Consider the following 26,355-nt stretch of genomic DNA (forward strand, 5'->3'; position numbering starts at 1 on the left):
TCTTTCTTATCTCTCCTTGCTATTCTTTGGAACTCTGCATTCAAATGGGTATATCTTTCCTTTTTGCTTCTCTTCTTTTCACAGCTATTTGTAAGGCCTATGATTCAGGTATGACCTAGATCAAATTCCTTATGATTATACAGTGAAAGTGGCAAATATATTTAAGGGACTAAATCTGATAGACAGAGTGACTGATGAACTATGGACGGAGGTTCGTGACATTGTACAAGAGACAGGGATCAAGACCATCCCCAAGAAAAACAAATGCAAAAAAGCAAAAAAATGGCTGTCTGAGTTAGTTTAGAGTAAGGACTAAACTTTAGTCCAGGATTCTTTTATTCTGCAAAGCATTATTACTTTAATGTCTAACCACATCCCACACCCCCAAATATTATAAGCTTGAATCGATATTTTTTAAATTTTTTTAAAAAATATTTATTTGTATTTATTTATTTGGCTGCTCCGGATCTTATGTGGCACTTGGGATGTTCAGTCTTTAGTTGTGGCATGTGGGATCTAGTTCCCTGACCAGGGATTGAACCTGGGCTCCCTGCATTGGAAGCCCAGAGTCTTAACCACTGGACCACCAGGGAAGTCCCATGTAGGTTTGAACTTAATCTTGTGGATTCTAGAACTAGATCTCATGAGAGGTAAAGAAGGCAAGGCTGGTCAAGTCAGAAAAGGAAAGGGTGGGATGCAGAGGGGATTGAAGGTCTTTGGGGGAAAGAGTGAGACAGCGACTAGGGTCAGATTTGGTCAGTTTGTCTATACAGCAAGCTTTCCGTTTCCATTTGGAGAACCCCTCCCACTCTCCACATGATTCTCAGAGGGCTCTCAGTCTTGGTGCTCTACTTCCCATCCCAGCCAGGAGCACATGACCTAGGCGGCTGGAATCCTTGTGATTGATATTCAGACTTTGGGAGAAAGAAATTCTCTTTCTGCTGGAATAACAAAACTCTGATTGCAGGAAATAGGGCAACTGATGATGGTCTTTCTTATTCTTTGGGGAGAGGAACTCTGGAGAATGGAGACAGGCAGAAGTGAGCAGAGATGAGAGGTGAGTAGAAAGAGAATGTACGTTAGTCATGGGCACATTGAGGCCTTACCCAGCTCCTGTACCTCTCCCCTCTATTCTGGGAGGTCCTTCCCAGATATGTGGGCCACTGTGCTCCCTTTTACCTGACTATACTAGGCAGATTCTAACATGGCCCCCAATTCCCAACCCCTGGTATATACACATCTTGTTTTAGTCAATCAAACACCAATCTAGGTTTCTCTGGAAGGGATTTAGCAGTTGTAAGTAAGGTTTCAAGTAAGTTGACCTTAAGATAGAAAGAATAGGTGAATCTGACCTAATCACATGAACCCTGAAAGCCCAGTCTAGAGATTACAGTTGGAGAAAGCAGAGAGATGTGAAGTATGAGAAAAACTCAGTGAGGGAGATGGAGGCACCATGTACTAAAGAATGCAGGTGCTCTCTAGGAGCTGAGAGCAGTCCCAGAGAACAGTTTCATAGCCATAAGGAGGTGAATTATGCCAGAAGCCTGAATTAGATGAGAGACAAATTTCTTCCCAGAGGCTCCAGATGAGAACTCAGCAGGCAACACCTCAGTTTCATTCAGCCCTTGAGCAAGAACCTAGCCACATCATACTTGTCTGTTTGTGGTAATTTCTTTATCAACTTGTCATTTCTTTATCAACGGTAGAAAATGAGCACACTGGATCCATTTCGCTTACAACTGAAGAAGTCCCGACTGAAGAGTGGGGAGAACATAGACCGCCTTCACTCTGTGGACCCTGTACAAACTGTTGTTCTTCACTCTGCTTTTCTTGGGTATGAATCTACTCAAAATGGCAGCTGCTATTGACTAGTGTGATGGAAGAATTCAAAAATACATTTTGATAGGGACAAAGGGAGCACGACATGGCTCTTGGTTCTAAAGTGGGCTAGGGAAGATTACCGAGGGAATGAAGATGGGGGAAAAGACTGGTGGGACCTGGAAGAGACATGTCTCCTAATGAATCTCCCTGCTTCCACCATTCTCAACAGCAGCCAGAGTGATCTTTATAAAATGTGGATCAGATCACACTCTGACCTCTCCAAGGCTTCCCATCTCACATGGGGTAAAACCCAGAGTTCTTCAAGAAGCTGTGGGACCTTCACAACCCAGCCCTTCACCTCTCCTGCCTACTCTTTGCCCTCACTGCTCACTCTGCCCCAGCCACACTGGCCTCCTTGCTACTACATCAGCCCAACGCACATCCTTGTGCCTCTGGGACTCTGCTGTTAAACCTCTTGCAGGTGTGCTCTTCCCCAACACCCTTCATTCTTTACTTTTTTGTGTCCATCTGCTCTCTACTCAAATGTTACTTCCTCAGTGAAGCCTTCCTTCACTGCTGTGTATAATTTTAACTCCACCCCCTAAGTATTCCTTCCTTGCTTTATACTTTTTCTTTTCATTCATTACTTCCTACCAGATTGTTTATTCCACTTATTTCACATGTTTGTTGTCTGACTCTCTTACTTGAATGTCAGCTTCAAGCACACAAGGATTTAGATTTGCTTTGAGCATGCTGTATCCCCCATAATGAAAACTATGACCAAAAAGGGGGTGTGTGCATAAGGAGAGATATATTTTACTTTGTAAGGGTGATTTCTTTCTCTTTAAAAGAAATTGGTGGTAGGTAATGTGATCCAGCAATCTCACACCTAGACGTGTATCCAGAAAAGACAAAAACTCTAATTCGAATAGATACATGCATTCCAGTGTTCATAGCAGCACTATTTACAGTAGCCAAGACATGGAAGGAACCTAAATGTCCATCAACAGAGGAATGGATAAAGAAGATGTGGTACATATACCCAGCCATAAAAAAGAATGAAATAATGCCATTTGCAGCAACACAGATGAACCTAGAGATGAAGGTGAAGTAAGTCAGAGAAAAAACACCATGTGATATCACTTATATGATATCATAAATGATATCCATATGATATGTGAAATCTAAAATATAGATGGACCTACAAAACAAAAACAGACTCATAGTCATAGAAAACAAACTTATGGTTACCGAAGGGGATAATTTGGGAGATGAGATTAACATATGCGTAATACCATATGCGTAATACCAAATAACCAACGAGGACTTACTGTATAGCACAAGGGGTTATATTCAATGTCTTGTAATAAAACTGTGAAAACGAAAGTCACTCAGTCATGTCTGACTCTTTGCAACCCCATGGATTGCAGAGTCCATGGAATTTTCCAGGCCAGAATACTGGAGTGGGTAGCCTTTCCCTTCTCCAGGGGATCTTCCCAACCCAGGGATTGAACCCAGGTCTCCCTCATTGTGGGCAGATTCTTTACCAGCTGAGCCACAAGGGAAGCCCAAGAATACTGGAGTGGGTAGCCTATCCCTTTTCCAGTGGATCTTCCCAACCCAGGAATCAAACCGGGATCTCCTGCATTGCAGGCGGATTCTTTACCAACTGAGCTATGAGGGAAGCCCAATAAAACTGTAATGAAAAGTAATTTTTAAAAGAATATAGATATATAACCAAATCATTTTACTATATACCTGAAACTAACACAATATTATAGATCAACTATACTTCAATTTTAAAAATAGGAAGAAATTTGTGGAGGATATATTGTATAAGAAAAATAGTGAGCTGGCCATTTGTTCTCTTTAGCTACAAAAATCCAAGACAATGGACCATATGGCTTTGCAGTTTACTTTGCATGCAGAGCAGACAGTGAAGACCGCTGTGATGAAAAAGAAATAAATGATATAAAACATAAACCCCCCATGAGGCTTTATGATACAAAGCACCTGGGAGCCTGGAGGTTGGCTCCTGATGACAGTTATCATTTATAAATATTAAATAAATATAATCATGAAAACACTCATTGCTCCCAGCCAACTTCCAGCTGGGCAGCTGCCACTCTTCCTTGTCTGTTTATTGTCACCTGAGCGATGAGGCCAACCTGACATCAGAACTCTCCCCAAAGCAAAATTGTTTGTGTTATTTCAAGAAGTGAGGGGTGTAAACAACAGCCCTACTGGGTCTTAAAAGCTACAGTGGAAAATCCCTAGCTAATCCTAAAATATGCCCTGAACTATAAATAGCTACATATGTTTTATGTACATATGCATAATGTTCCTTTTTTTATTGTGTTTGTGATGTGAGCCGTTTAATACAAACCCATTTGTTTATGATTCATCAGACCTTTCTCATGGACACAGACTTTGTGCAGGACACAATGCAAGGTACAGGAAATACAAAAGTGAGCAAGATACTGGGTTATTTATTAGTTAATTTATTCATTTGGCTACCTTGGGTCTTAGCTGTGGCATGTGGGATCCTCGTTGCCTTCTGAAGGATATTTCATTGCAGCCGACGGTCTCTAGTTGTGGCTTGTGGGCGACAGACTTTTAATTAGTTAGGATTAGTTTCAGCTACATATAACAGAAAAATCCAAACAAATGAAAAGTTTTCCCCTCCCTTACATAAAAGAGAACTAGAGGTACAAAATCACAGGTTGGGATGGAAGAGCATGCTGTCACAAGTCAGGCTGTTGTATCTTTCTGTTCTGCCTTGCCAGCTGCACAGTTTCTTCCTCAACATCAACTTCTGGTCCAAGATGACTACTGGAGCTCCAGCCATGACAATCCTTTTCCACGCTGCTGGGAGGAGAAGGACAAAGATATGTGCAGCCCCTCACATTTAAGGAGGCTTTCTGGAAACCTGCATAATACTCTTTCTAACGTTTTATTAAGTAGTACTTAGCCATGTGGCCACAAACAACTGCACAAGGGTCTGGAAAATAGAGTAAATTAGCAGGGTATCAGCTAAAAATTGAAATTCTTGGGATCAACAAATTGTCAAGCAGGACACCATGCACTGGTTATCAATGCTCAGGGAGGACCCCGATTATTACTACATGGAGGAATAGCAAAGATCATCTCTGTGCCACCCACCAGGAGTAGAAGTCCAAATGCTTCTTCCCATAGCATCTTGGTGTCTGAGTTGCCAAGGAAGACACAACATTGTCAAGCATTGAATGAATCAACCCTTTACTCACATTGAGAAGAAAGAGAAAGATCAGCGCCAGTGGTGCGTACTCGTTTCTCTGCTAGCAGATGCCCGGGCACCGACACAGGATGATTGTGCTGTAGCAGAAGGACCCCTCCTACCTGCTTCAGGAGTCTGAAATACTGAAATCCAGGTCATGCCTCAGGGCCATTGACCTACATGCTTCAGCAGAACAAAGGAGTACATGCTGAGCCTGAGACAGTTCAAGATATTCCTGCACAAGCTGATAAGCCCATGCAGGCTGTGTGGATTCTTTATCTCTAGGTAAGGAAGGGTTCCAGGCCAAGAGGCCCATTCTTATGTGGCCTAGCAGGGACTGAAAGACTACTTGCAGGAGACTGCCTTTCCCAGCATAAATAGTGGTCTCTGATACTGAATGTAGTGTGGAACGCTAAGGTTGAGTTACTTCTCCAAAGTCACACAGCTTTTAGGTAGTGGATCCAGGTCATGAACTTGGGTAGTTTGGCCCTGGTGTCCACATACTTAACTCCTGTGCTCTATAGGAAAGGGCTCAATGCTAAGGGACTCCCCAGCCACATGGACAGATCTTATGGGGGAGCAGAAAAGGAAGGAAAAGAAAGGAATGTAAATTTTAGAATCTATATCTTTTTTCACTCTTCATACCAGAAAAGAACTATTAGGTGAGGATAACTCACAGCATCAGCTTAGTGCCTCGGGACTCAGTACATATTTCTTGAATTAGTGAATTCCCCACGGTGGCCCTGGAGGAGATCTTGGAAGGCAGATGACATTGGATCTAGAGCTTCATGTTGAGGAGAATTTCACCAGGAGAACATGGCAAGAAAGGCATGCCAGACATGGAGGAGCTTGAGCAAAACCAGAAAGTTTTGCAGGTGTGTGGCTTGTGCAGGAAACAGTGTGTAACCCAGTTGTCACTGGAGCTTGTGGTCCTCAGGGGTGGTGGCAGGATTTGATACTGGATTGTTCCGAGCCTTGAATGTCATGCCAAGGGGCATCATTTTATCCAGGGGGCTGTGAGGAGCCCCATTGGGTAGTGTGGGGAGAAGCTGTATTCAGTTTATTGACTCTTGGAGGGCAGGGAGCTGGGCAGCAGGGAGAAAAGGCTGGGATAATGATGACCTGGCAGGTGAGAGTAGGAGGAGGCGCAGCACGAGGAGGGATGGACATGGAGACTTCCTGGCAGTCAGGCTATGCAGTCTTCATGTCCTGAGGGAAGAGAAAAGGGCCAAAGAGGACTCTTGGGTTCCCACCTGAAGAACACTGCATTGTGGCACCCAGGGGCAGGTCTGGATGGGAGGTAGCAAGGGGAAGGGGATGAGTTCGCTGTGGGACACACCATGTTGAGATGCCTGCATTAGCTTCCCGAGATGACTACCTCCTAATTGTCTCCCTGCTCCCCCTATAGTTTATTCACAATCCAAAAGCCAGAATGATCCTCTTTTAAGTTGGGCTTCTTTCCTACTCACAGTGGCTCTCATCCCTGGGTAAAAGCCAAAGTCCTTGACTCTACAACCCAGGCACCCCATGACCTCCCCAGACTAACTTCTGTTACTGCCCCTTGCTCACTCCACTCAACCCCACTGGCCTCAGGACCCTTGCTTTGGTCTAGAACCCTTCACCCCGATGTCTGCCTGGCTAACCTCCCACCTCCTTTTTGTCTTTGCCCAAATGCTACCTTCTCAATTAAGCCAACCTGAACTGTCCTGTTTCAAACAATGGTACCCTCTCTCCCCATACTCCTCATCTTCCTTTCCTGGTCTGCTTTTTCATTTTCCATTGTACTTACAACCTTCTAACTAACCATAATGAACTCATTTATTATATCTATTGTTTATTGTCGATCTCTCTGCCCCCTCCTCCCTCGCCCTGCCACTAGAATCTAACTCCATGAAGGCAGTGATCTCTATATGTCATGTCCCCTGATACATCCCAAGAACTTTGAAGTGTGCCTGGCACATAATGAGATCTCAGTAAGGAGAACCTGTCAGATTTATGAACACTGTGGAAATGTGTTGGTGTCAGAAATGGTGGTTTTCTACTCTGAACAGAGGGGGGACTCTGGAGACAGAATCTGATATTCACCCTGGGGGTGCTGGTGGAGAGGATTTGAGATTTCTCTGTCTGGAAAGAGGACTTCCACTCAAGGTGTCAAGGAAGGGATGTCAATTTGGGGAGAGACCCCCCAGGAGTCAAGAAGCCATCCCCAGAGTCAGTCCAGCCTGGGGGCCAAATGGTGTGAGTACTTGAATACTAGTTCTGCACGGGAAATTCAGGCTCCCTGCCTTCATTTAGAGCACAGTGCTTTTCCAGCTTAGGGCTATATGTTGCTGTGGAAGGAATTAGGATTGAGTCAAACAAATTTGAGTTCATGGCCCATTAGCTGTGGGACAAATTCTTTGACCTCTTTGTTTCTCAGTTTACTTTTCTATGAAAGGAGAATAATAATGCCTTTATAGCCTTATTAATGCTACTATTATTATCATTATTCAAGGAGGTTATCAAGTGCCCACATTTTATATAGGCACCATTCCTGGCATCAAGCAGCACTTAAAATGTTAATTCTAAGGATGTTGATGATGATGATGACAATACAAGGACCTAGATATTTGTTGTTGCCAGACAGGTACATTTGACTCTTTCTCCTACTCATGTCTCTGCATTTGTCTCGGTGGCTAAATCATTCTTTTCTAGTACTTAACTGGCTTTTTCCATGTGATGGAAAACAAGGGCGTAGGTCACTCTGAATTAACATCCTTCCAACCTCAGACAGGCAAGAGAGATTCTCTCCTACCCCAATTGAATAAAGCCCTCGGAAGGACCCTGCTTGGCCTGGCTTGGGTCCTGTGACCAGCCTGTCCTAATCCCTTGGTCAGAAGAATGGGGTTCTATCAACAGCCAGCCAAGGATACCTACTCACCACTTTTGGTCAGGGGTGAGAGTCTCTCACAGATTGTAGGTTGGATATTACATTTTTCTGTAAAAGTAAAGTAGTCATATCCTGTCAACATGTCATTTTTCATCACTTCATGGTTGTTTTTTTATGTACTTGTTGCTAAATTGTGAGTTTCTTGGGGCAGGGACCATGACTTCAGTATGGTCCCTCTGCTCCTTCTTGATGCCTGATGAAGGGAAGGGTTTCTGTAAATGGAAGTTGTTGAATTGAAGCTGAATGTGAGCTAGATCAGAGAGTAACAGAGTCTGTAGATAACACCCAAGGAGACAGAAGTGGAGTTTCCTGGGAGTCTCATGGGCTCCAACTTTAGGGTCTTTGGAGACTCATTATCTTTCTCATGAGGGACTTTGAGATTCAGTGAAAGGAACACTGAAAATCAAGAGATCAAAGCCCACTTGTAACTCTTCTACACAAGCTGTGTGACCATGTAGAAATCAGCAGACTCCTGGGGCCAATGTTGTCTTATTTATAAAATGAGAAAGATGGTCTTGGTGGTATCTTGTTTACAGTCTTAAAATTCTGTGAATATACTCATCTTGCTTTTTGACATTTTATTGATTCCTTTGAATCTCTGTTCAACATTTGAGTAGTGTCACAATCTGGTATCATTTTTAAAGGTCATTGTATTTATCTTGCACCACTTAAAAATTCAACAGTAACCTTTTCAATTTAAACTGAGGGAAGACTCAATTTAGACAAAAGAGCATTGGACTGAAAATCAGACACAAGCTCTAGTTTCCATTCTGCCCTAATGGGATGAAGGATATTGGCAAAACTGCTTAAAATCTTTGAGCCCTGTCCTCCTCATTTGTATGTAACACAGCCGGTGTAGATTTGGTAAAAGGCAAGATTGGACTTTAACTTTCTAAGGTACTGGCACAGGGGAAACAGCCTGTGTCTCTTTTTTCCTGTTAGCAAGACAACCATCTATGCTTTAGCTAAGCACATGGCAGCCCAGCCAGAGACTGCATCTCCCTGCCTTCCTTGTGGCTCTGAGATAAAGAGTAGGCCTATGGGTGCTGAGAGAAGTGTTATGTACATCTTCCAGTTTATCCCCAACCTAAGCACAGTTTGCTCACCCTGGACCTCTTCTATCTGGGCCCAAAATTGAGCCCAGATAATGGAAGCTACAGGTTGATGCAGGTGGAGGATGGCAGAGCTGAGAGGTAATAAACCAGAACCTTCCCCCCCAATTCTAACCACCACTGGCCTAGGGACTGTTTTGAGAAAGAGAAAACTAAATTTCCATTTTATTTAATCCTCTGTGTTTTAGGGAGTCTTTTATAGCAGCTTAGCCTGCACCTTATCAATCACAGAACTATGCTTGCCTTTTACTTAGTTGGCACTATGATTTTCTTTAAATGGCTTACATAGTGGTTGAGAACATAGGCTCTAGAATAAGAATGGAACAGAATCAATCTTGGTTTGATTGTTCTTCAACCCCAGAACCTCAAGAGTGTTCCCTAATATTTCATGCCTTCGTTTGACAATCTGTGTAATCAGGCAACATTGAAACTTACCTGCTGGGATTATTGTGAAGATCAGATGAGAGGAAGGTATAGAAAGCCATGATCTCAGTGTTGGCATCCTGTAAGCCTTCAAAAAATATTCGTTCCTATTAAAATTATCAGTATTATCTGGATCATCCTTACTGTTATCACCATCATCATGTATTTATATGTTTTTAAAACTGGCTCTCTGAACATCCTAGACTTTGGAAACCCAGTAAGAACAGTCACCCAACCTGAATTGAGCACTCTAGGACTCTGTATATCTGTTTGACACAGGATGAATTTAGTACCATGCACGAGTGTGTGTCCTAAAGACACCTGCTGCCTTTGCATGTAGTCTGCTTGTAGTGTCAACTGCAGGGTGAGCGTGGTGTTTGCCACACCCGTGGTTTTGCGTGTTCAGCATCCGCTCAGTAGCCAGAGCACCTGAAGTGAGATAAATGAGAGGTGAGTAGAGGGTGGTTTCTTTTTCTTGTCATCCTTACATGTGTTTTTTGGATTATTAAAAAATGCCAATGACAAGGATCTAAGGAAGAAGCTTTAAACATTACTGCTCACGTGAAAATATTTTCTTCTTAATCAAATATGATATGGGATATAGAAAAGCCACATGGTTAATTGGTTCATATAGTTTGGGGATTTTAAAAAATATTTTAAAAATTTCCTTTTCAATTCAGTTCAGTCATTCAGTTGTATCTGGCTCTTTGCAACCTCATGAACTGCAGCATGCCAGGCTTCCCTGTCCATCACCAACTCTCAGAGCTTGCTCAAACTCATGTCCATCGAGTCGGTGATGCCATCCAACCATCTCATCCTCTATTGTCCACTTCTCCTCCCACCTTCAATCTTTCCCAGCATCAGGGTCTTTTCCAATGAGTCAGTTCTTCGCATCAGGTATCCAAAGTATTGGAGCTTCAGCTTCAGCATCAGTCCTTTCAATGAACATTCAGGACTGATTTCCTGGGATTGACTGATTTGATCTCCTTGCTGTCCAAGGGACTGTCAAGAGTCTTCTCCAGTACCACAGTTCAAAAGCATCAATTCTTTGGCGCTCCTTTTCTTTGATCATTTTAATTAACCAAATAATACAAACTTTGTAGGAAATTAGGAAATGAAAATAAGCAAAATTTTTAATAATTAAAATCCCCTAAAGTTCCACCACCTAGAAGTAACTATACTAGAATGCTGAGATTTTTTCTAGTCATAAATCAGCATTTTCTCCCAGCTGTCCAGGACAGTATTCACCCCCTATGCCTACACATCTGGCCCAAATTCTCACCCCAAAATTCTTCCTCACTCTGTCACCATCCCCTGTCCTCCTACCCAGCAAAACCTATGTGCACTGACTGTGAGATAAAAGGAGCTCCAAGCCCTGAGCCCTCCAAGCATTTATTCTCCTGTGCTTTTGACACTGAACTCACAGTGTCAAAACCTAAAGAACTCCTGACCCAAGGACTTCACTGGTAGTCCAGTGGTTAAGAATCCACCTGCCAGTGCAGGGAATATGGGTTCCATCTCTGGTCTGGGAAGATCCCACACGCTGCAGGGCAACTGAGCCCATGCGCTGCAACTACTGAGAACGCCCACCACAACAAAGATTCTGAGTGCCACAACTAAGACCCAATAATTTATTTATTTATTTATATTCATAATTAAATATTTTTTAAAAAATTTCCTGGTCCAGCATGTCCCACAAGGTTGCTCAGTTGTGTCCGACTCTTTGTGACGCCATGGATTGTAGCCTACCAGGCTTCTCTGTCCATGGGATTTTCCAGGCAAGAGTACTGGAGTGGGTTGCCATTTCCTTCTCCAAAATATATAATGAGGGACATCAATTGGAATTATAATTTTAAAAAAACTTGATGACCAACTGCTGGGGCAAAGACAGCTAAATGTATACCAGAGCTGCACACACTTCAAGCTTATTCAACCTTGGACTCCCTTGTTCACGTCCATTCCCTTTGAGAAATATCAGTTTAGTTTGTCTATTTCATTTATTAGGAGAGGAAACAGTTTTCTCAGAGAGATTAGAGGACTTGCCTAATGTCACACTGCTTGAGAGGAACAGAATTCAGCCTTGGAACTCAGATCTATTGGCAGAAGGCCCTGTGCTTCCTCCAAGGTCCCACAGAACAAAGACTGTTCTGCACCGTCTTTCCATCCAGATGTTTTGCATACACTGGTGTGTGTGTACCTGCCTCTTGTTTCCTCTATGAGATTAGGGACCAAGTCCTAATGTTTTGTTCTTTCTTCTCCAGTTCTGAGGTTGATGCTCAGTGAACCATATTGAGTTTCCTTGGAAGAGTCAGAAATATCAGCTGTAGTGGACATCTGGTCTTGCTGATACAGCATCCATTCTTTTTGGTAACATATTTCCATTTTCCTTGGGATACTGACCATGTACCCTACTTCAATTCTCCATCCATGTGGTTGAGGCAGATAAGCACCATTCTCTTGAATCCCATATGACCTGAAATTAGTCAGTTAGTATATTCTATTCCTTTGCCCACAGGAATTAGTGTTAGACCCATGACCCTGCCCAGGTGAATAGAGTCAACTCGAGACTCTTGTTGGAACTGTTGACAAAAAGGACTCTCTTTCTGAGAGTGTCCTAAGCTGGCAAAATGTTATCTTGATGCTACCTGTAGCTACTTTGCAAAGAACTTGCCAAAGAATAAAGCCAACTTAGAGAAAAGCAAAACTGTGAGATGGAAAAAGATAGCCTCACATTGCCATGAATCCACCATGGGTGTACCTGTTATGGCAATGTATGGCAAAACAAATACAATATTGTAAAGTTAAAAAATAGATAAATAAACTAATTTAAAGAAAAAGAAAAAGATAGCCTCAATGACATTATTTAAGAGCCTGAAGCTATCTGTACCTGAGGCTAGCAGTAGCTCTGGGTTTTTCAGGTACCTGAGCCAAAAGTTGCCTTTTTCCCAGTCTAATGGATCTGGGTTTCTGTTTTTGTATCTAGAAGAGTCCTTATTAGTAAATCAGGACATTTCTAGAATTTGGTTGCTAAAACATAAAGATTTTAAAGGGAATTTCACATGTTTTTACTGGACAAGAAGCATAAAGCCAAGACATACTGAAAGGGATTATTCCATAACCCCTGGACGTTTCTTTCCTTTCTAAAAGCAAAGAAGGAGTGTTCAGGAGTATGTGTTACATACATTTTCTACCCCCGAGAACTGGCAGACTTTATAAGACTGGCTAAGGGGACTCAGCTAAGAGAAAGAAGACTGTCACCATTAGTGAAAACAGAGATGATTATATATTTAATTTTATTACCACAACCCAACCTGGCAAATTCTTAGATACCTCCAGAATATGCTAGTAGGAGTTTGTATAACTGCACAGACAGTTATTGGATTTGAACTTAGTGAAAAGAACTCTGGACTCATGGTCTAACACATATTAGGTGCTCACTAAATATGTATTATTTTTGCTATTTTCTGACTTTATCACTTAGGGGCAGTAAAAATCACAAAATTGCATTTTTTATCAGTTAGATGGGAATGTTAATTGCTTGCTTTCTTCCAAGACAGCCCTGTTTAATTTCCGTAGCACATAACACATCTGAATGGTGTACCCCCTTTGTCATATGGACTTTTTCATTCATTTTTCCCATCACTTATTCATTCATTTACCCTCTGTTGAACTCTAGACCAGGGATTCTGCAAGGTGGTGAGGATACAGTGGTGTATAACAGTCCCTGTTAGTTTATTTCAACAGTCTTTCACAGAGGACCCACAGTGTGCCTGCTGGTTGCCTGGTCCAGTGTTTGGCATCTGGACACAAAGTTGAGAGTAAGTCATAACTCTGTACCTACAAAGCCAGCAGGCTCCACAGTGGAGAGTCCCCCACAGCCTATGACCTACCCTCAGGAACAGTGGGGCAGGAAAAGGATGAGAGCCACTGTGGTAGGTGATGAGAAGCCTCTGGGGAGTATTAAGCAGGAATATAGTTAGTTCTTGGACTGGGAAAGAACGCTTTAGTGAGGCAAGGGATGAAAGGGCCCTAAAGTAGAGTAATCGCATAAAGGTGATTTGGAGGAAATTATTCCAGAAATTTTTATGCAGTATGGAGAGCAGGGATGCCTTCAGCTTGACAAAAGGCAGATACTCTTACTACTGTTGTCACGTGTTTATTTCCAGGAGAGGTTTAGTCAAGGTTGAGTTCAAGAGCTCATTTCTGAAAGCAGAGAGTGGCTGCACCCAGCATGGCCTGTGGCCTGTGGCTCCCTGTCTCCCGGATCGAAGCCTCAGGCAGCACTGGGCACACTTCATTACACCCACAGCAGCAACAAGACTGCCTTAAACTTCCCCCTCACGAACCAAGGTCCTTAATGGAAAAGACAACACATTTATCACAGCCGAGCTGCTCAGACCAAAATAGGCCAGCCAGGAGGAGGCAGCGCCACCAAAACTCAGATCCCCAGGAGGGAGGCCTCGGCACTTCCACTTCCTTGTTGGAACGTTTCTCCTCCCAGGGCTTATGTCTCAGGTTTAGACACATGTGGATTAACTGATGCAGAACAGTTTGATGGTTTAGCCCTATCCCCCCCCAAAAAAAAATTCTGATTATGTTAATAATTGAAGTACACACTCAAACAGAAAATGGGGGAATACACAAACCTAAAACTATCACAACATTGTTAATCAGCTATATCCCAATATAAAATAAAAAGTTTTTTAAAAAGTCACTCAAACTACCACAAGGGTACAACTCTTTCTGTCTGAGTCTACCTGTGTGTCTATCCACATACACTGTACTCTTGTTTCCTTCTAATAAACACTTAACTTGTTTCACTAAAAAAATTTTAAAAGAAGGAGAAAAATGGATACCCTTCACTATTACCATTCAGAGATAACCTTGGTCATGTTTTTAATACATTCTTGACCTTTTTCTTTGTTGATGTGTGTGTTTAATTTTGGAACCATGTTGCATCCTCACTTTTACATCCTTTTTATTTTAATTTAGAGTAATCTAGTCCTGACATTGGGGGGTCCCTGACATGGGAGGCTGGCAAGGGCTCTGTTCTCCTGTAAATACTCTCCATAGTACAAGTCAGAGACAAAAGATGCTCTAGTCTATGAACTTGACCCAAGGTGGCCCTTCCATTTCTGGTGTGCAGTTTAAGTGTGCAGCATGCACCCATCACCCATAAATTGAGAATAAAACTCCTCATCACTGTACTCAAAGCCACTCGCTGCCAGAACACAGAAACTCAGCCATGACTGCAAGGACAATTTGCAAAGCTGACCCACATGTAATAAATGAATCTGTGGGTTTTGGTATGATATTTGGACAAGACTATGTCACTTGAAACATATTGTTTGTCTGAGGATTATGTAGATGGTACAATAAATGGATTGGAAAATGTTTAAAGAGATTATCCCCCCACACACACAGAGAACAGTGGAGAAAATAAGAATCCCTTTAGAATGCACATTCAGTATATTTATCTTTCATTCTGTGGGATTTACCTTGTAAAGATGCTTTGTGAACTGTAAAGTGCTGTGTAAAATAACATTAGCACTCAGTGTGCTATCATCTGTATGGAACAAATGGATATGTGTGTCCATATAGATGCGCACAGAAGACCTGCTTTCAGAGTTTATAAATTATTATAATAATTCATAAATTATTATAATTTTACATTTATAATATGTAATCTAAAGCAGACAAACTTGAAGAGCTGCTTTGTCTGCTATAAAGTTCACACGATTTTGTTTCTTTCTGTGGCTATAGATTTTGATGCTGCTACTTGGATTACCTCTCTGTTAAAATATTTCCTGTGAGAGGTATTAAGATTGCTTTGTATTGATTTTTAAATACTTTTTTGTATTGATTTTGTTCACAAAAGAAGTATTGCAACACATATGTGTAACTATTGACTAGGTTGACTAACCAAGGGCACTAACCCTAGTCTTTGCATTCTAAGAAACTGTAAACAAATCGTTCAAGCTTCAAAAGATGGTCCCTTTCCAAGTCCCTCATCTTTTTGTTTGTTTTTTTAAGCTTTTCTTTTAAAAAAATTTTTATTGGAGTATAGTTGATTCACAGTGTTGTATTAGTTTCAGGTATAGAGCAAAGTGAATTGGTTATACATGTATCCACTCTTTTTTTTAATTCTTTTCTTATTCAGGTCCCTCATCTTATGCAGGTGGTGAAACTCCCTGGAAGGCAGACAGGCTTGTATCTGTGAGTGTTGGCCTCTGTCAGTAAGAGCAGGGGCTCTTATTAAGGGAGGGTCTCTCAGTAAGAGCATCCTGGAGAGATTGCCCTTACCTTTCAGCTAAGTCTCAGTCTAAATTGGCTTGGGAGACAGTTGAGCTTCCATTATTCAAAAGCTTATGCCTCACAGCTCAATGCCATGTGCAGCCAGTTGCCCACAGCTCTCTGATCAGTAATGGTGAGATTTCCATCTAGAAATGCATTCCAAGTCTATTTGCCTGCAGGAGCCCAGCCTTGTTTGGGACCTGTTTTAATCCATTTCCATAAAGGAAGGAATATCAACCACATGACCTCTGCTCTTCTCAGGAGTTTCAGCACCCACACACAGGACTTCCTTCTTAAGATTTAGCTAGTCCTCTTTCTGACTTGGTGTCAGGGAAGTTGGGGCTTCTTTGTGTGCAGGGACATGAGTCAAGAGCAATGATCTTGCCCTGTCCATGTTCTGGCATCCCAGGATGCTGTGTTTCTGAGGTGGGATGGCGTGGACACACCCCCAGTCATGCCAGCTGGAGAATCCTCTGGACTCTTTCCTCTCTCCCATCCCACACTTAGTGAGTCAATGGCCCTGCCACTGTTCCTCATTGGCACCTCTTGATCCACACCCCTTTCCCCTGCTCTAATTCCAGCCTTTACCCCAACTCATTCCCCTGTTCTCCCTGCCCCCAATCACATCTGGACCCCAAACTGAAGCCAAGGCAGTGGTCCCGAAACATATGAAATAGGGAATGTCTTAGTCAAGCTTCTCCAGAGGGACAAAACCAATAGGATATATATAGAGAGAGAAAGAGACTTCTTATGAGAAATTGTCTCACATGATTATGGAAACTGAAAAGTCCCAAATATACCATTTGCAAGTTGGAGATCCTTGGGTGTTGGCAGTGCAAATCCCAGTCTGAATCTAAAGGCCTTGAGAACCAGGAAAACCAATGGTGTAAATCCTAATCTAAGGACAAGATAAGACTCGAATTCCATCTCAAGCTGTCAGAGAGTGAATTTTCCCTAACCCAGGCTTTGTTCTATCCAAGCCTCCGCTGGGTATTGAATAAGGCCCACCCACCCTGGGGAGGGCAATCTGCCTTACTCAGTCGACAGATTCAAATGTTAACCTTATCTAGAAACACAGACACACCCAGAATAATATTTAACCAGATATCTCAGCCCCTCGTGGTGGCCCAGTCAGGCTGACATGTAAAAGTAACCGTTACAGAGAATTTTATTCCCTGTAGTTTCAGAGGCAGAATCTTGTAAGAAAAGCATCCTATATGGCACAGAAACCACAGTTCCTCCAAGTATGCACCTATTTGCTTTTAGAGCCCAAGGCCCTGAGCAACCAGATGTTAAAAATTCAGGTCGTGACTTCTCCCTGCCCCAGACCTGCCACATCCCTGGGCAAGGTATGGGAGCCTGCATGACCACATGCAGACTACATGCTATGTATTCTATGTACTACATGATGCATGCTATGTAAACAGGATAAAGTCCAAACTCCTTCACATGGATGGTGGACTCTTGAGTGTCTGACCTCTGCCCACCTCTCTAGCACTGGGTCATGGTGTTCCCCCTTTCCTGCCAATGTCCCTCACCAGGCTCTGGCCAGGAGGACTCCCATTGCATACCTCCTCCCAGTCCCCCCATTTCATGTCTTTGTGCTACTTCTTGGTCCTGACACTCCCCCCACTTGTATGTTCTTCCTCTTTCTCTTCATTTGGCTGATATTTGCTCATATTTTCAAACCCAACTCAAGAAGCCTCTGCATCTGATACCTCTGTGCTAGGATAAAGAAATATTTCATTCATTCCACAAATAGTTACAGAGGCCTTTCCACATGCCAGGCACTATTCTGGGATCTAGTAGTGGACACAACAGACAAAAGAACATAACTGCACATAACACATATTCTCAAGAGGAAGACCAATAAGCAAATTAAAGAAAACATGTAAAATATATGATATGTCAGATAAAGGTGACATGAAGAAAAATAAAGCAGGATGAGGTATGGGGAGAGCATTGATTTGGGGAGTAATCAAGGCAGGTCTCACTGATGAGGTGGCAAATGAGCAGAAACCGAGAGGATGGTCGCCCCAGAAGAAGCAACAATATCCACGGAGATGCAGTGAGTGAGTGTGATTGCATGATTGAGGCGTGGCAAGGATGTCCATGCGGTTGCAGTGAAGGGAGTGAGAAAGAGAAGAGGATGACATGAGCTCAGAAAGGTCACAAGAAGCCAGAACATGTAACCTTCCTTTGCCTGTTGTAAGGCTCTGACTTGTCCTGTGTGGTTAATCATCAGAAGGTTTGGAGCAGTGGGGAGACATGATTTGACTGACTTTTAACAGACCTTAGATGGCAAAGTAGAAACAAGGGTCGAGGTCATCGTAATGGTTCAAGTGAGAGGTATTCATGACTCAGATTAAGGGCAGGATGGGATGGTGAGAAATGGCAAGATTCAGGATTAGATGTTGGAATGGATTTGGAATGTCAGAGACAGATTTGAGATACAGATAGCTGTAAACATTTTTTATTCTGGTAAAATATAAATAACATAGAATTTACCATTTTTAAGTTAAAGTTCAGTGATGCTAAATACATTCACATTGTTGTGCAGCCATCACCACCATCTGTCTCGAGAACTTTTTCATCTTCCCAAGTGAAAACTCTGTACTCATTAAACACTCGCTCCCTAGTACCCCCTACTTGCAGCCCCTGGAAACCTTTCTACTTTCTATCTCTGTGAATTTTACTACTCTAGGTACCTCATATAGGTGGAATCATATACCATATTTTCCATTTGTGACTGGCTTATTTCACTTAGCTTAATATCTTCAAGGTTCATCCATGTGGTTGCCTGTGTCAGAATTTTTTTCTTTTTAAAGCTGAGTAATATATTATTGTAGGTGTATATCACATTTTGTTTATCCATTTACCTATCAATGGACAGTTGGGTTTCCACCTTTTGGCTAGTGTAAGAAATGCTGTGAACGTGGGTGTACAAGTATCTATTCAAGCTCCTGTTTTCAATTATTTTGAAATTGAAATCCCAAAATGGAATAGCTGGATCACGTGGTGATTCTGTGTTTAATTCTTTGAGCAACCACCACACCATTTTCCATAGCAGTTACACCATTTTACGTTCCCACTAGCAATATAGTTGCAATTTCTCCACATCCTCATCACTTATTTTTTGTCTTTTGATGATGATCATCCTAATGGGCATGAAGTGGTATTTCATTGCAGTTTTGATTTGTACTTTCCAAATAATTAGTAATGTTCAGCATCTTTTCATCTGTTTATTAATAGACTCCAAAATTTGACCTAAGCAACTGAAAGAAGCAGCTTGCCATGGAGCAAGATGAGGAATAATGTACAAAAAGCAGGTTTTAAAGGAAAAATCTCCAGAATTAAATTTGAAGTACATATTAGATAATGGGGATATTGATAAGCAACAGGACATGAATCTGACATTCAGGTGACAGATACAGCCTAGACATATAAATTTGACAGTCACTAACCAAAAAAGCATACATAAAATCGTGAGACTGAATGAGATCTCAAGAAAATGTTTGTAGAGAAGAGAAAGCCTGAGGCTTAAGCTCTGAGGCCCTTTTATCTGAAGGATGGGAGATGAGGAAGAATTTGCCAATCAGATGAGAAGCACCATGCTGAGCATGTAGTAAATGCTGTAAAAATACTTAATGAAAGAATATCACCAGCTTCTTTCTAAACAAGCATATTGTTCTGTTTCTTTTAATTTTGGAATCCAAAAGGATTTGGGTTTCAATCCCAGCATCTGCATTTTTAAGCATTATTTTATTATTTATTTTTAGCACTGTCTCAGCAATCATAATAGGCTTCCCCAGTGGCTCAGACAGTAAAGAGTCTGCCTGCAATGTAGGAGACCTGGGTTTGATCCCTGGGTTGGGAAGATCCTCTGGAGAAGGGAATGACCATCCACTCCAGTATTCTCGCCTGGAGAATTTCAAGGACAGAGGCACTTGGAGGGCTACAGTTCATAGGGTTGCAAAGAGTTGCACATGACTGAGTGAGTACACTTCACAATAATAGTAAAAATAATGGCAGAATTTCTTGATGTTTACTTTGTGCTAGGAATGCTGCTAAGGGTATTAGGTTCGGTGTGTCATTTTAATCTCCTAATAAGTCTGTGAAATAGGCATTTCTCTCCCCTGTGCTAGATGAAGTGACAGAGAATCAGAGAAGTTCAATAATGCCCTCAAGGTCACAGAGTTAGAGAGAGGTAGAGCTACAGGTCCAGCAGGATCCAAAGCCTCCTTTTAAGCACCATGCTTTATAACCCCTAGATGTTAACCCCACCCAATGTCAGTTTCCTCATCTGTAAAATAAGAAGTATGAGAATGTCCACTTTGTATTACCTGACCCAGAGAAGGTTATATTCTGGGGGCACTTGATAAGTATTATTTCCTGTTTTCCTTTTCCATTTCACTTCTGACTCCTGCTGCCAGACTCAATGGAAACTTTCCTTAGGATCTGATGCTCAGAATCCATTAATTATAGCTTTGTTAAACCTACAGTGCGTGCATGCGTGCATGCTCAGTCGCTCAGTTATGTCTGACTCTTTGTGACCCCATGAACTGTAACCCACCAGGCTTCTCTGGCCATAGAATTTTCAACCTTTAAGACCTTAATAGGTCCACTGCAGACATTGTCTCTGAAATCAAACCATTAGCGGTGAATTTCTAAAACCCTTGGGAAGACATTGCAACTTGCTCTTGACTGCTGAATTATTCATGTCCCTTGATGGATTCTGAAGTTGACTTCCTCCTGATAAGGATTCCCAAATGAGATTTGGGCCAGCCACTTGAAGTTTCAGTTGAGTAAGAAGGTGGTGAGTGAAAGAAAGCGAGCAGGTGGCAGAGGAAGTGTTGCCAAGTGGCCTGTGAGGCACCAGGAGCAGAAGGGTGGGTATATTCAAAATCCACTCAACAATTTCAAATGCTGAGGGTGGGGTGGGGTGGGGTGGGAGGGTGGACCAGATTATGTTTCCAAAAACAAGGGATGTTTCTTTCTGAGGACATAGTGTGAGAAAAAAGAAGAAGAAAAAACATTTAATAAGTACCTATTTTGTGCCAACACATATTTAGATGTAATACTACTTGATCCTCAAAAAAAAACAAACTAGGTCCGGGTTATCTCCCTCTTACAGGTAAGAAACTGAGGCTTCAAGAAGTGAAATAACATAAGCAATTTTAAAAAGAGTTGAGAAGTATGTCTACCAAACAGAATTAGTTTGTGAATGACAGAAAACCCAGTGCAATCCGTGTGGAATCACTGCAGGGCTGGCATGGCTTTCCACTGTGTTAGAGACCCTGGCTCCTCTTATTGTCTTGCCAACCTTAGCCTGTGGTGTCCCCTTCAGCATCCAAAATGACCACTTGATAATAGGAGGTTCACCCCAGAAGAAATAATGATACCTCTGCTTATATTCAACTGGGCAAATCTTGGTCACTTAGCTGCTCTGAGTTAGAAGGGAGGCTGAGAAATGTGGCAATGTGCCCATAGGAAAGGTAAGGGTTCTATTTCTAAGGACAAAGGAGGAAAACAGATACAGGATCCACCAGTAATCTCTGCTCCTAGGTAGTTAAATCTAGGTCTCTTTCACTCCAGAGGACCCCTACTCCACCAGTTCTACTATACTGCCTTCCTTAAGAGAAGTGCCATTGCCACAGAAATCTCCATCAGGCTAACAGTGTCCTGCAGGCAACCATGATAGGAACAGTCAGGTCCCATAGGTTCTTTTTGTGAGCCAGGCACTATGCAATATGCAGTATAGCACTGCCTCATTTAATCCTTCAGTAACCTTATTAAGGGGTTTCCCAGGTGGTACAGTGGTAATGAACCTGCTTGTCAATGCAGGAGATGCAGGAGACACGGGTTTGATCCATGGGTTGGGAAGATCCCCTAAAGCAGGAATTAGCAACCCACTCCAGTATTCTTGCCTGGGAAATTCCATGAACAGAGGAGCTTGGCGGGTTACAGTCCGTGGTGTCACAAAAAGTCTGACATGACTGAGCGGCTGAGCGACTGACTGACTTAAACTCATAAAGCAGGTACTTCATTCTCCCCATTGTACAAATGAGGAAACGGAAGCCAGCGAGAGTATATAGCATACCCAAGCTCACACAGAAAGCAGACAGCTTCTGGATCCATACGTTGTATGGCATCCACACAATGGCAAATAGGATCTACATTCAGGCAGCGTAGACGCCAAAGCCTAGTCTTTTACTTGTTGTGCTTGTCTGTTTCATGTGTGTTCTCATTCAGGGCGTCTGCTTCTGCAAGTCTCTCTTTGGAATCCTATTCCTCAGTGTAGTCACAATGCCAAATTTCATGGAATAACCTTTTCAAGGATGCTTTGTTCTTAACATGAGAAAACCCCATTTATGTTAAGATTTGACTTAGCACAGCCTGACTCCATTGAAGAGAAAAATCAGTCTTTTTTTTTTTTTTAATCAGTTGGAGTGTCAGGTATGCAGAAAAGTTAACATAGTGCATCTGACACTGCTTCTTCTTAGCTGGCCTGTTTGCAAAGTTGCTCTTGGCTGCCATCTGGGAACTTGGATTTCCAGAGGGTTTCCACTACCGATGCTGATAAGAATATCTCAGCAGGCCTTAACTGTCTGCAAACAATATGACTTACGTGACCACTTATTTTCCTTCTGGGAGTCTGGAATTTTGGTAATGCCCAGAAGTTGTCTACATGACTGTGCTGTGCTTGGTCGCTCAGATGTGTCCAGCTCTGCGATCTCATGGATTGTTGTAGCCCGCCAGTCTCCTCTGTCCATGGGGATTCTTCAGGCAAGAATACTGGAGTGGGTTGCCATGCCCTCCTCCAGGGCATCTCCCCAACCCAGGGATCGAACCTATGTCTCCAGCATTGTGGGCAGATTCTTACCGTCTGAGCCACCAGGGAAGCCTAAGAATACTGGAGTGGGTAGTCTATCCCTTATCCAGTGGATCTTCCCCACCCAGGAATCAAACTGGGGTCTCCTGCATTGCAGGTGGATTCTTTACCAGCTGAGCCACCAGAGAAGCCTGTCTACCTGACTAGCCCTGAATAAAAACCTTGCTAAGTCTTCAGTGAGCTTCTTAGTAGGTGGTATTTCACATGTGTTGTCACAACCCCTTGCCAGGGAAATTAAGTAAATCCTGTGTGACTCCATTTGGGACGGATTCTTACAAGCTTTCATCTCATTTTTCTCCAGACTCCCTACCACCCCCACCACTGCCAAGTTTGTTTTCTACTTGCTGATTTTGCTTTGTATCCTTTCTCTATAATTAATCATAGCCATAAGTATGACTATATGTTGAGTCCTGTGAGTTCTCCCACAGTGATCATAGCTGTTGTAACAAATAAACGTCAAGACTTTAGAGGCTCAACACAATAGTTTATTTCTTGTTAGTGCAGAAATCAAGACCAGCACTCCTAGTGAGCGGGTGGCCTTCTACTCAGGCACTGAGGACCCAGGCAGTTTCCATCTTGCACTCCACAATAAGTCTGCAGATGGAAAAAGAGACTGTGGAAAGGACATGCCCCCTGCTTAACCCTCCTCTTAACCTTAACCCCAACATTGGACCTGAGATGCCATACATCCACCTCAGGCCACATTCCACTTGTAATCACTAGTCATGTGGTCCCATATAGATGCACGGGGACTAGGCAATGGATCTTGGCTTGGTGGCTGTTTCTCTGTATCAACTCCGTGGAAAGAAAGCATGAATCTTTGATGACCAGCAACAGTACCATAATAGATACTTATTATGAACCTACCCTGTGCTCAACTTCATACCAAATGCTCTGAGGCAACATGAAGAAGTCAATTGTTCATGCCTATACAGAGGTTGACATGTTAACGGGAACTGGTCACCCCCAAGGATGAGGAGGCAAGGTTCCCCTTTTCTGGGAAGTCGTCTACTACACCATTCCTCTGTGCTTCCCTAGTAACTGGTGCTGATCACTTTCATAGCACTTAGTGCACTAAAACCAACCATAATCTTATCTGACTCTCCTACTGAATTATATTTTTGAGATCACAACTTCAGTTCCCTTATTGATCAGCATGTATTTCTAGTACTCAGCACAGAACATGGCACATCTGAGATATTGGGTAAATGCGTATATGAATGAAAGCTCAAGTAGAATAGTGAGATGCAGTGCAGTACTGTGCTGTGAGCACGAGTTAGTCAAATCTTCTTATCCCTCGTGACCTTGCAAAAATTGCTTAATTTCTCTGAACCTCAATGGCTCATTCTTAGAATGGGGACAAAGATACCAACTTTGCAGGGTGGCCATGAGGATTTTCTGAGATCCTAAATGTGTATTCAGCACCTAGCCCTGTCTCTGTCTTGTTCCTGAAGTTACAGAGAACAGTTTTTCACCAGGGAGTACGATGTTAGCTGTGGGTTTTTCATAGATGCTCTTTACTGGGTTGAGGGAGTTCCCTTCTCTTTCTTGTTTGGTCAGTGTTTTTGTCAAGAGGAGGTATTGGATTTTGTCAAATGGTTTTCTTCTGTCTGTTGAGACAATCTTGTGGGTTTTACCTTTATGCTATTCATGTGATATCTCACATTAACTGATTTTCAGATGTTAAATCAATTTTGCACTTCTGGGATAAATCCCACTTGGTCATGGTATATAAACCTTTTTATATATTGCTGAATTCTGTTTTCCAGTGTTTTGTTGTATTTTGTTTTGGTTTGGTTTTCAGGGGTGCTTTCTGTGTCCCAAAGTGTTTCAGACCCTTTGCTTGATTCCCATGGCACTCCCCAGAGGCCCCTGTGGAACTTATTGGCTTCTCCTGGGGACAATTTCTAATAAATCACTTCCAGTCAAATCCTGTTCTCAGGTGCAGCTCGTGGGGATCAGCCTGAGTCACTGCCAGGGTCAAGGCCCTCTCTGGTCACTGTGGCCCTTCACACACCCCCACACCCATACACCCCCACACCCACACACCCCCACACCCACACACCCCCGGCTAACTCAGCTCTGTGACTTTTCACGCAGGTGATCTACGCCCTGAACACCCGCCAGGATGAGACCGAGGCGGGCATGGAGGCGCTGCGCGAGGCCCACCAGGAGGAGCTGCAGCAGGCGGTGGCCGAGACCGAGGCCAGGCTCCTGCAGGCGCAGGGCCGCGCGGGAGAGGAGGAGGTCCTGCGGCAGCGCATCCAGGCCCTGGAGAGCGCCCTGGAGCTGCAGAAGCGGCTGACACAGGAGGCACTGGCCCAGTCAGCCTCGTGCAGGCTGGAGACCCAGGAGAGGGAGCTGAGGGTGGAGGCCGAGCACGCCGAGCGGGTGCTCACCCTCTCCAAGGAGATGCTGGAGCTCAAGGCCGACTATGAGAAGAGGCTCCGGCACCTGAGTGGCCACGAGGCGCCCCGGTGGGGCCGGCTCGCCCAGGAGGGTCCTGAGCCCAAGGCCGAGCCGGGCTGCGGCCCCGAGATGCGGGAGGTCCTGCTGGAAGTGGAGCGGCTGCGAGCGGAGAACCAGCAGCTGAGCAAGGACTACGCGCGGAAGGCTGAGGAGCTGCAGGCCACGTACGAGCGGGAGAACGAGGCGGTCCGGCAGGCGATGCAGCAGTCTGTGAGCGAGGCCCTGTGGCAGTGGCAGGAGAAGGAGACCGACCTCCGGAAGAACTTCCAGGCCCAGGAGGCAGCCCTCCAGGCCCAGGTCCGCAAGCTGGAAGGGGATCTGGAGCACAGAGGCCGCAAGATTAGTGACCTGAAGAAGTATGCCCAAAAGCTGAAGGACCGCATTCAGGTAAAGCAGGGGCTTTTCCTACCTCCCAAGTGTGAGAGTAACCATGGCTGGTAGTATGAACACCTACCACACATCAGGCACTGTGACTTCTGCTAAAGTGAGCATTATTACCTCCACTGAGTTCAACCACATTCATTAAGGAAATATTTATTGAACACCTACTATGTGCCAGGCCAGGGCTGTGTTCAGGAGACACATGGTAAGCTGGACTTGATCCCTGTCCTTTGAGAGCTGAGAGACTTACAATTTACAGATGAGAAGATAAAACTGAAATTGAGAAGCTTAAGGAGAAGCGTAGCTGGGCACACAGCTGAAAAGTGTTTGAATTCAGTTCAGCCTAATTCTAAAGCCCCTGTTCACTGCATGACAACTTGCCTGTCCTAACGTCCTTGAGGCTTTATATTTGTGGAAAACTAGACCAGTGACAAGTTAGTTATGTGAGGCCCACAGTCTCACAGAGCCCCATCTCTAAAAGTAACAGCAGCTAGTATCTTTCATACTTCCTGAGCATTGTTTTCTGTCACACTTTATCTCATTTAATCCTCACTACAGAAAGGTTGAGGTTTCCCAGGTGGCGCTAGTGGTAAAGAACCCACCTGCTAATGTAGCAGATATAAGAGACACGAGTTCAATCCCTGGGTACAGAAGATCCCCTGGAGGAGAGCATGGCAACCCACTCCAGTATTCTTGCCTGGAGAATCCCAGAGACAGAAGAGTCTGGTGGGCTGCAATCTATAGGGTCACAAAGAGTCAGACATGACCGAAGCGACTT

The 26,355-nt window shown here is 43.4% G+C and overlaps 1 protein-coding gene and 1 non-coding gene across 4 annotated transcripts in view; one reads left to right on the forward strand and one right to left on the reverse strand.

Moving 5' to 3' along the window:
* FAM184B (family with sequence similarity 184 member B) overlaps positions 1-26,355 on the forward strand; it is a 161,803-nt gene that overhangs the window by 67,284 nt on the left and 68,164 nt on the right. For all 3 annotated transcript variants that reach the window (XM_081593534.1, XM_081593524.1, XM_081593543.1), the window contains exon 2: positions 24,828-25,583. In XM_081593534.1, the coding sequence (XP_081449660.1) occupies positions 24,873-25,583 (711 nt within the window). In that variant the 5' untranslated portion in view covers positions 24,828-24,872. The remainder of the gene's footprint in view (positions 1-24,827; positions 25,584-26,355) is intronic.
* Positions 521-593, reverse strand: TRNAG-UCC (transfer RNA glycine (anticodon UCC)). Its single transcript has one exon. It is a non-coding gene; the product is annotated as a tRNA-Gly (tRNA).

The sequence above is a fragment of the Giraffa tippelskirchi genome, chromosome 1 (assembly GCF_054371585.1).
Source record: "Giraffa tippelskirchi isolate mGirTip1 chromosome 1, T2T-mGirTip1v1.2.pri, whole genome shotgun sequence".
Classification (NCBI taxonomy): Eukaryota; Metazoa; Chordata; class Mammalia; order Artiodactyla; family Giraffidae; genus Giraffa; species Giraffa tippelskirchi.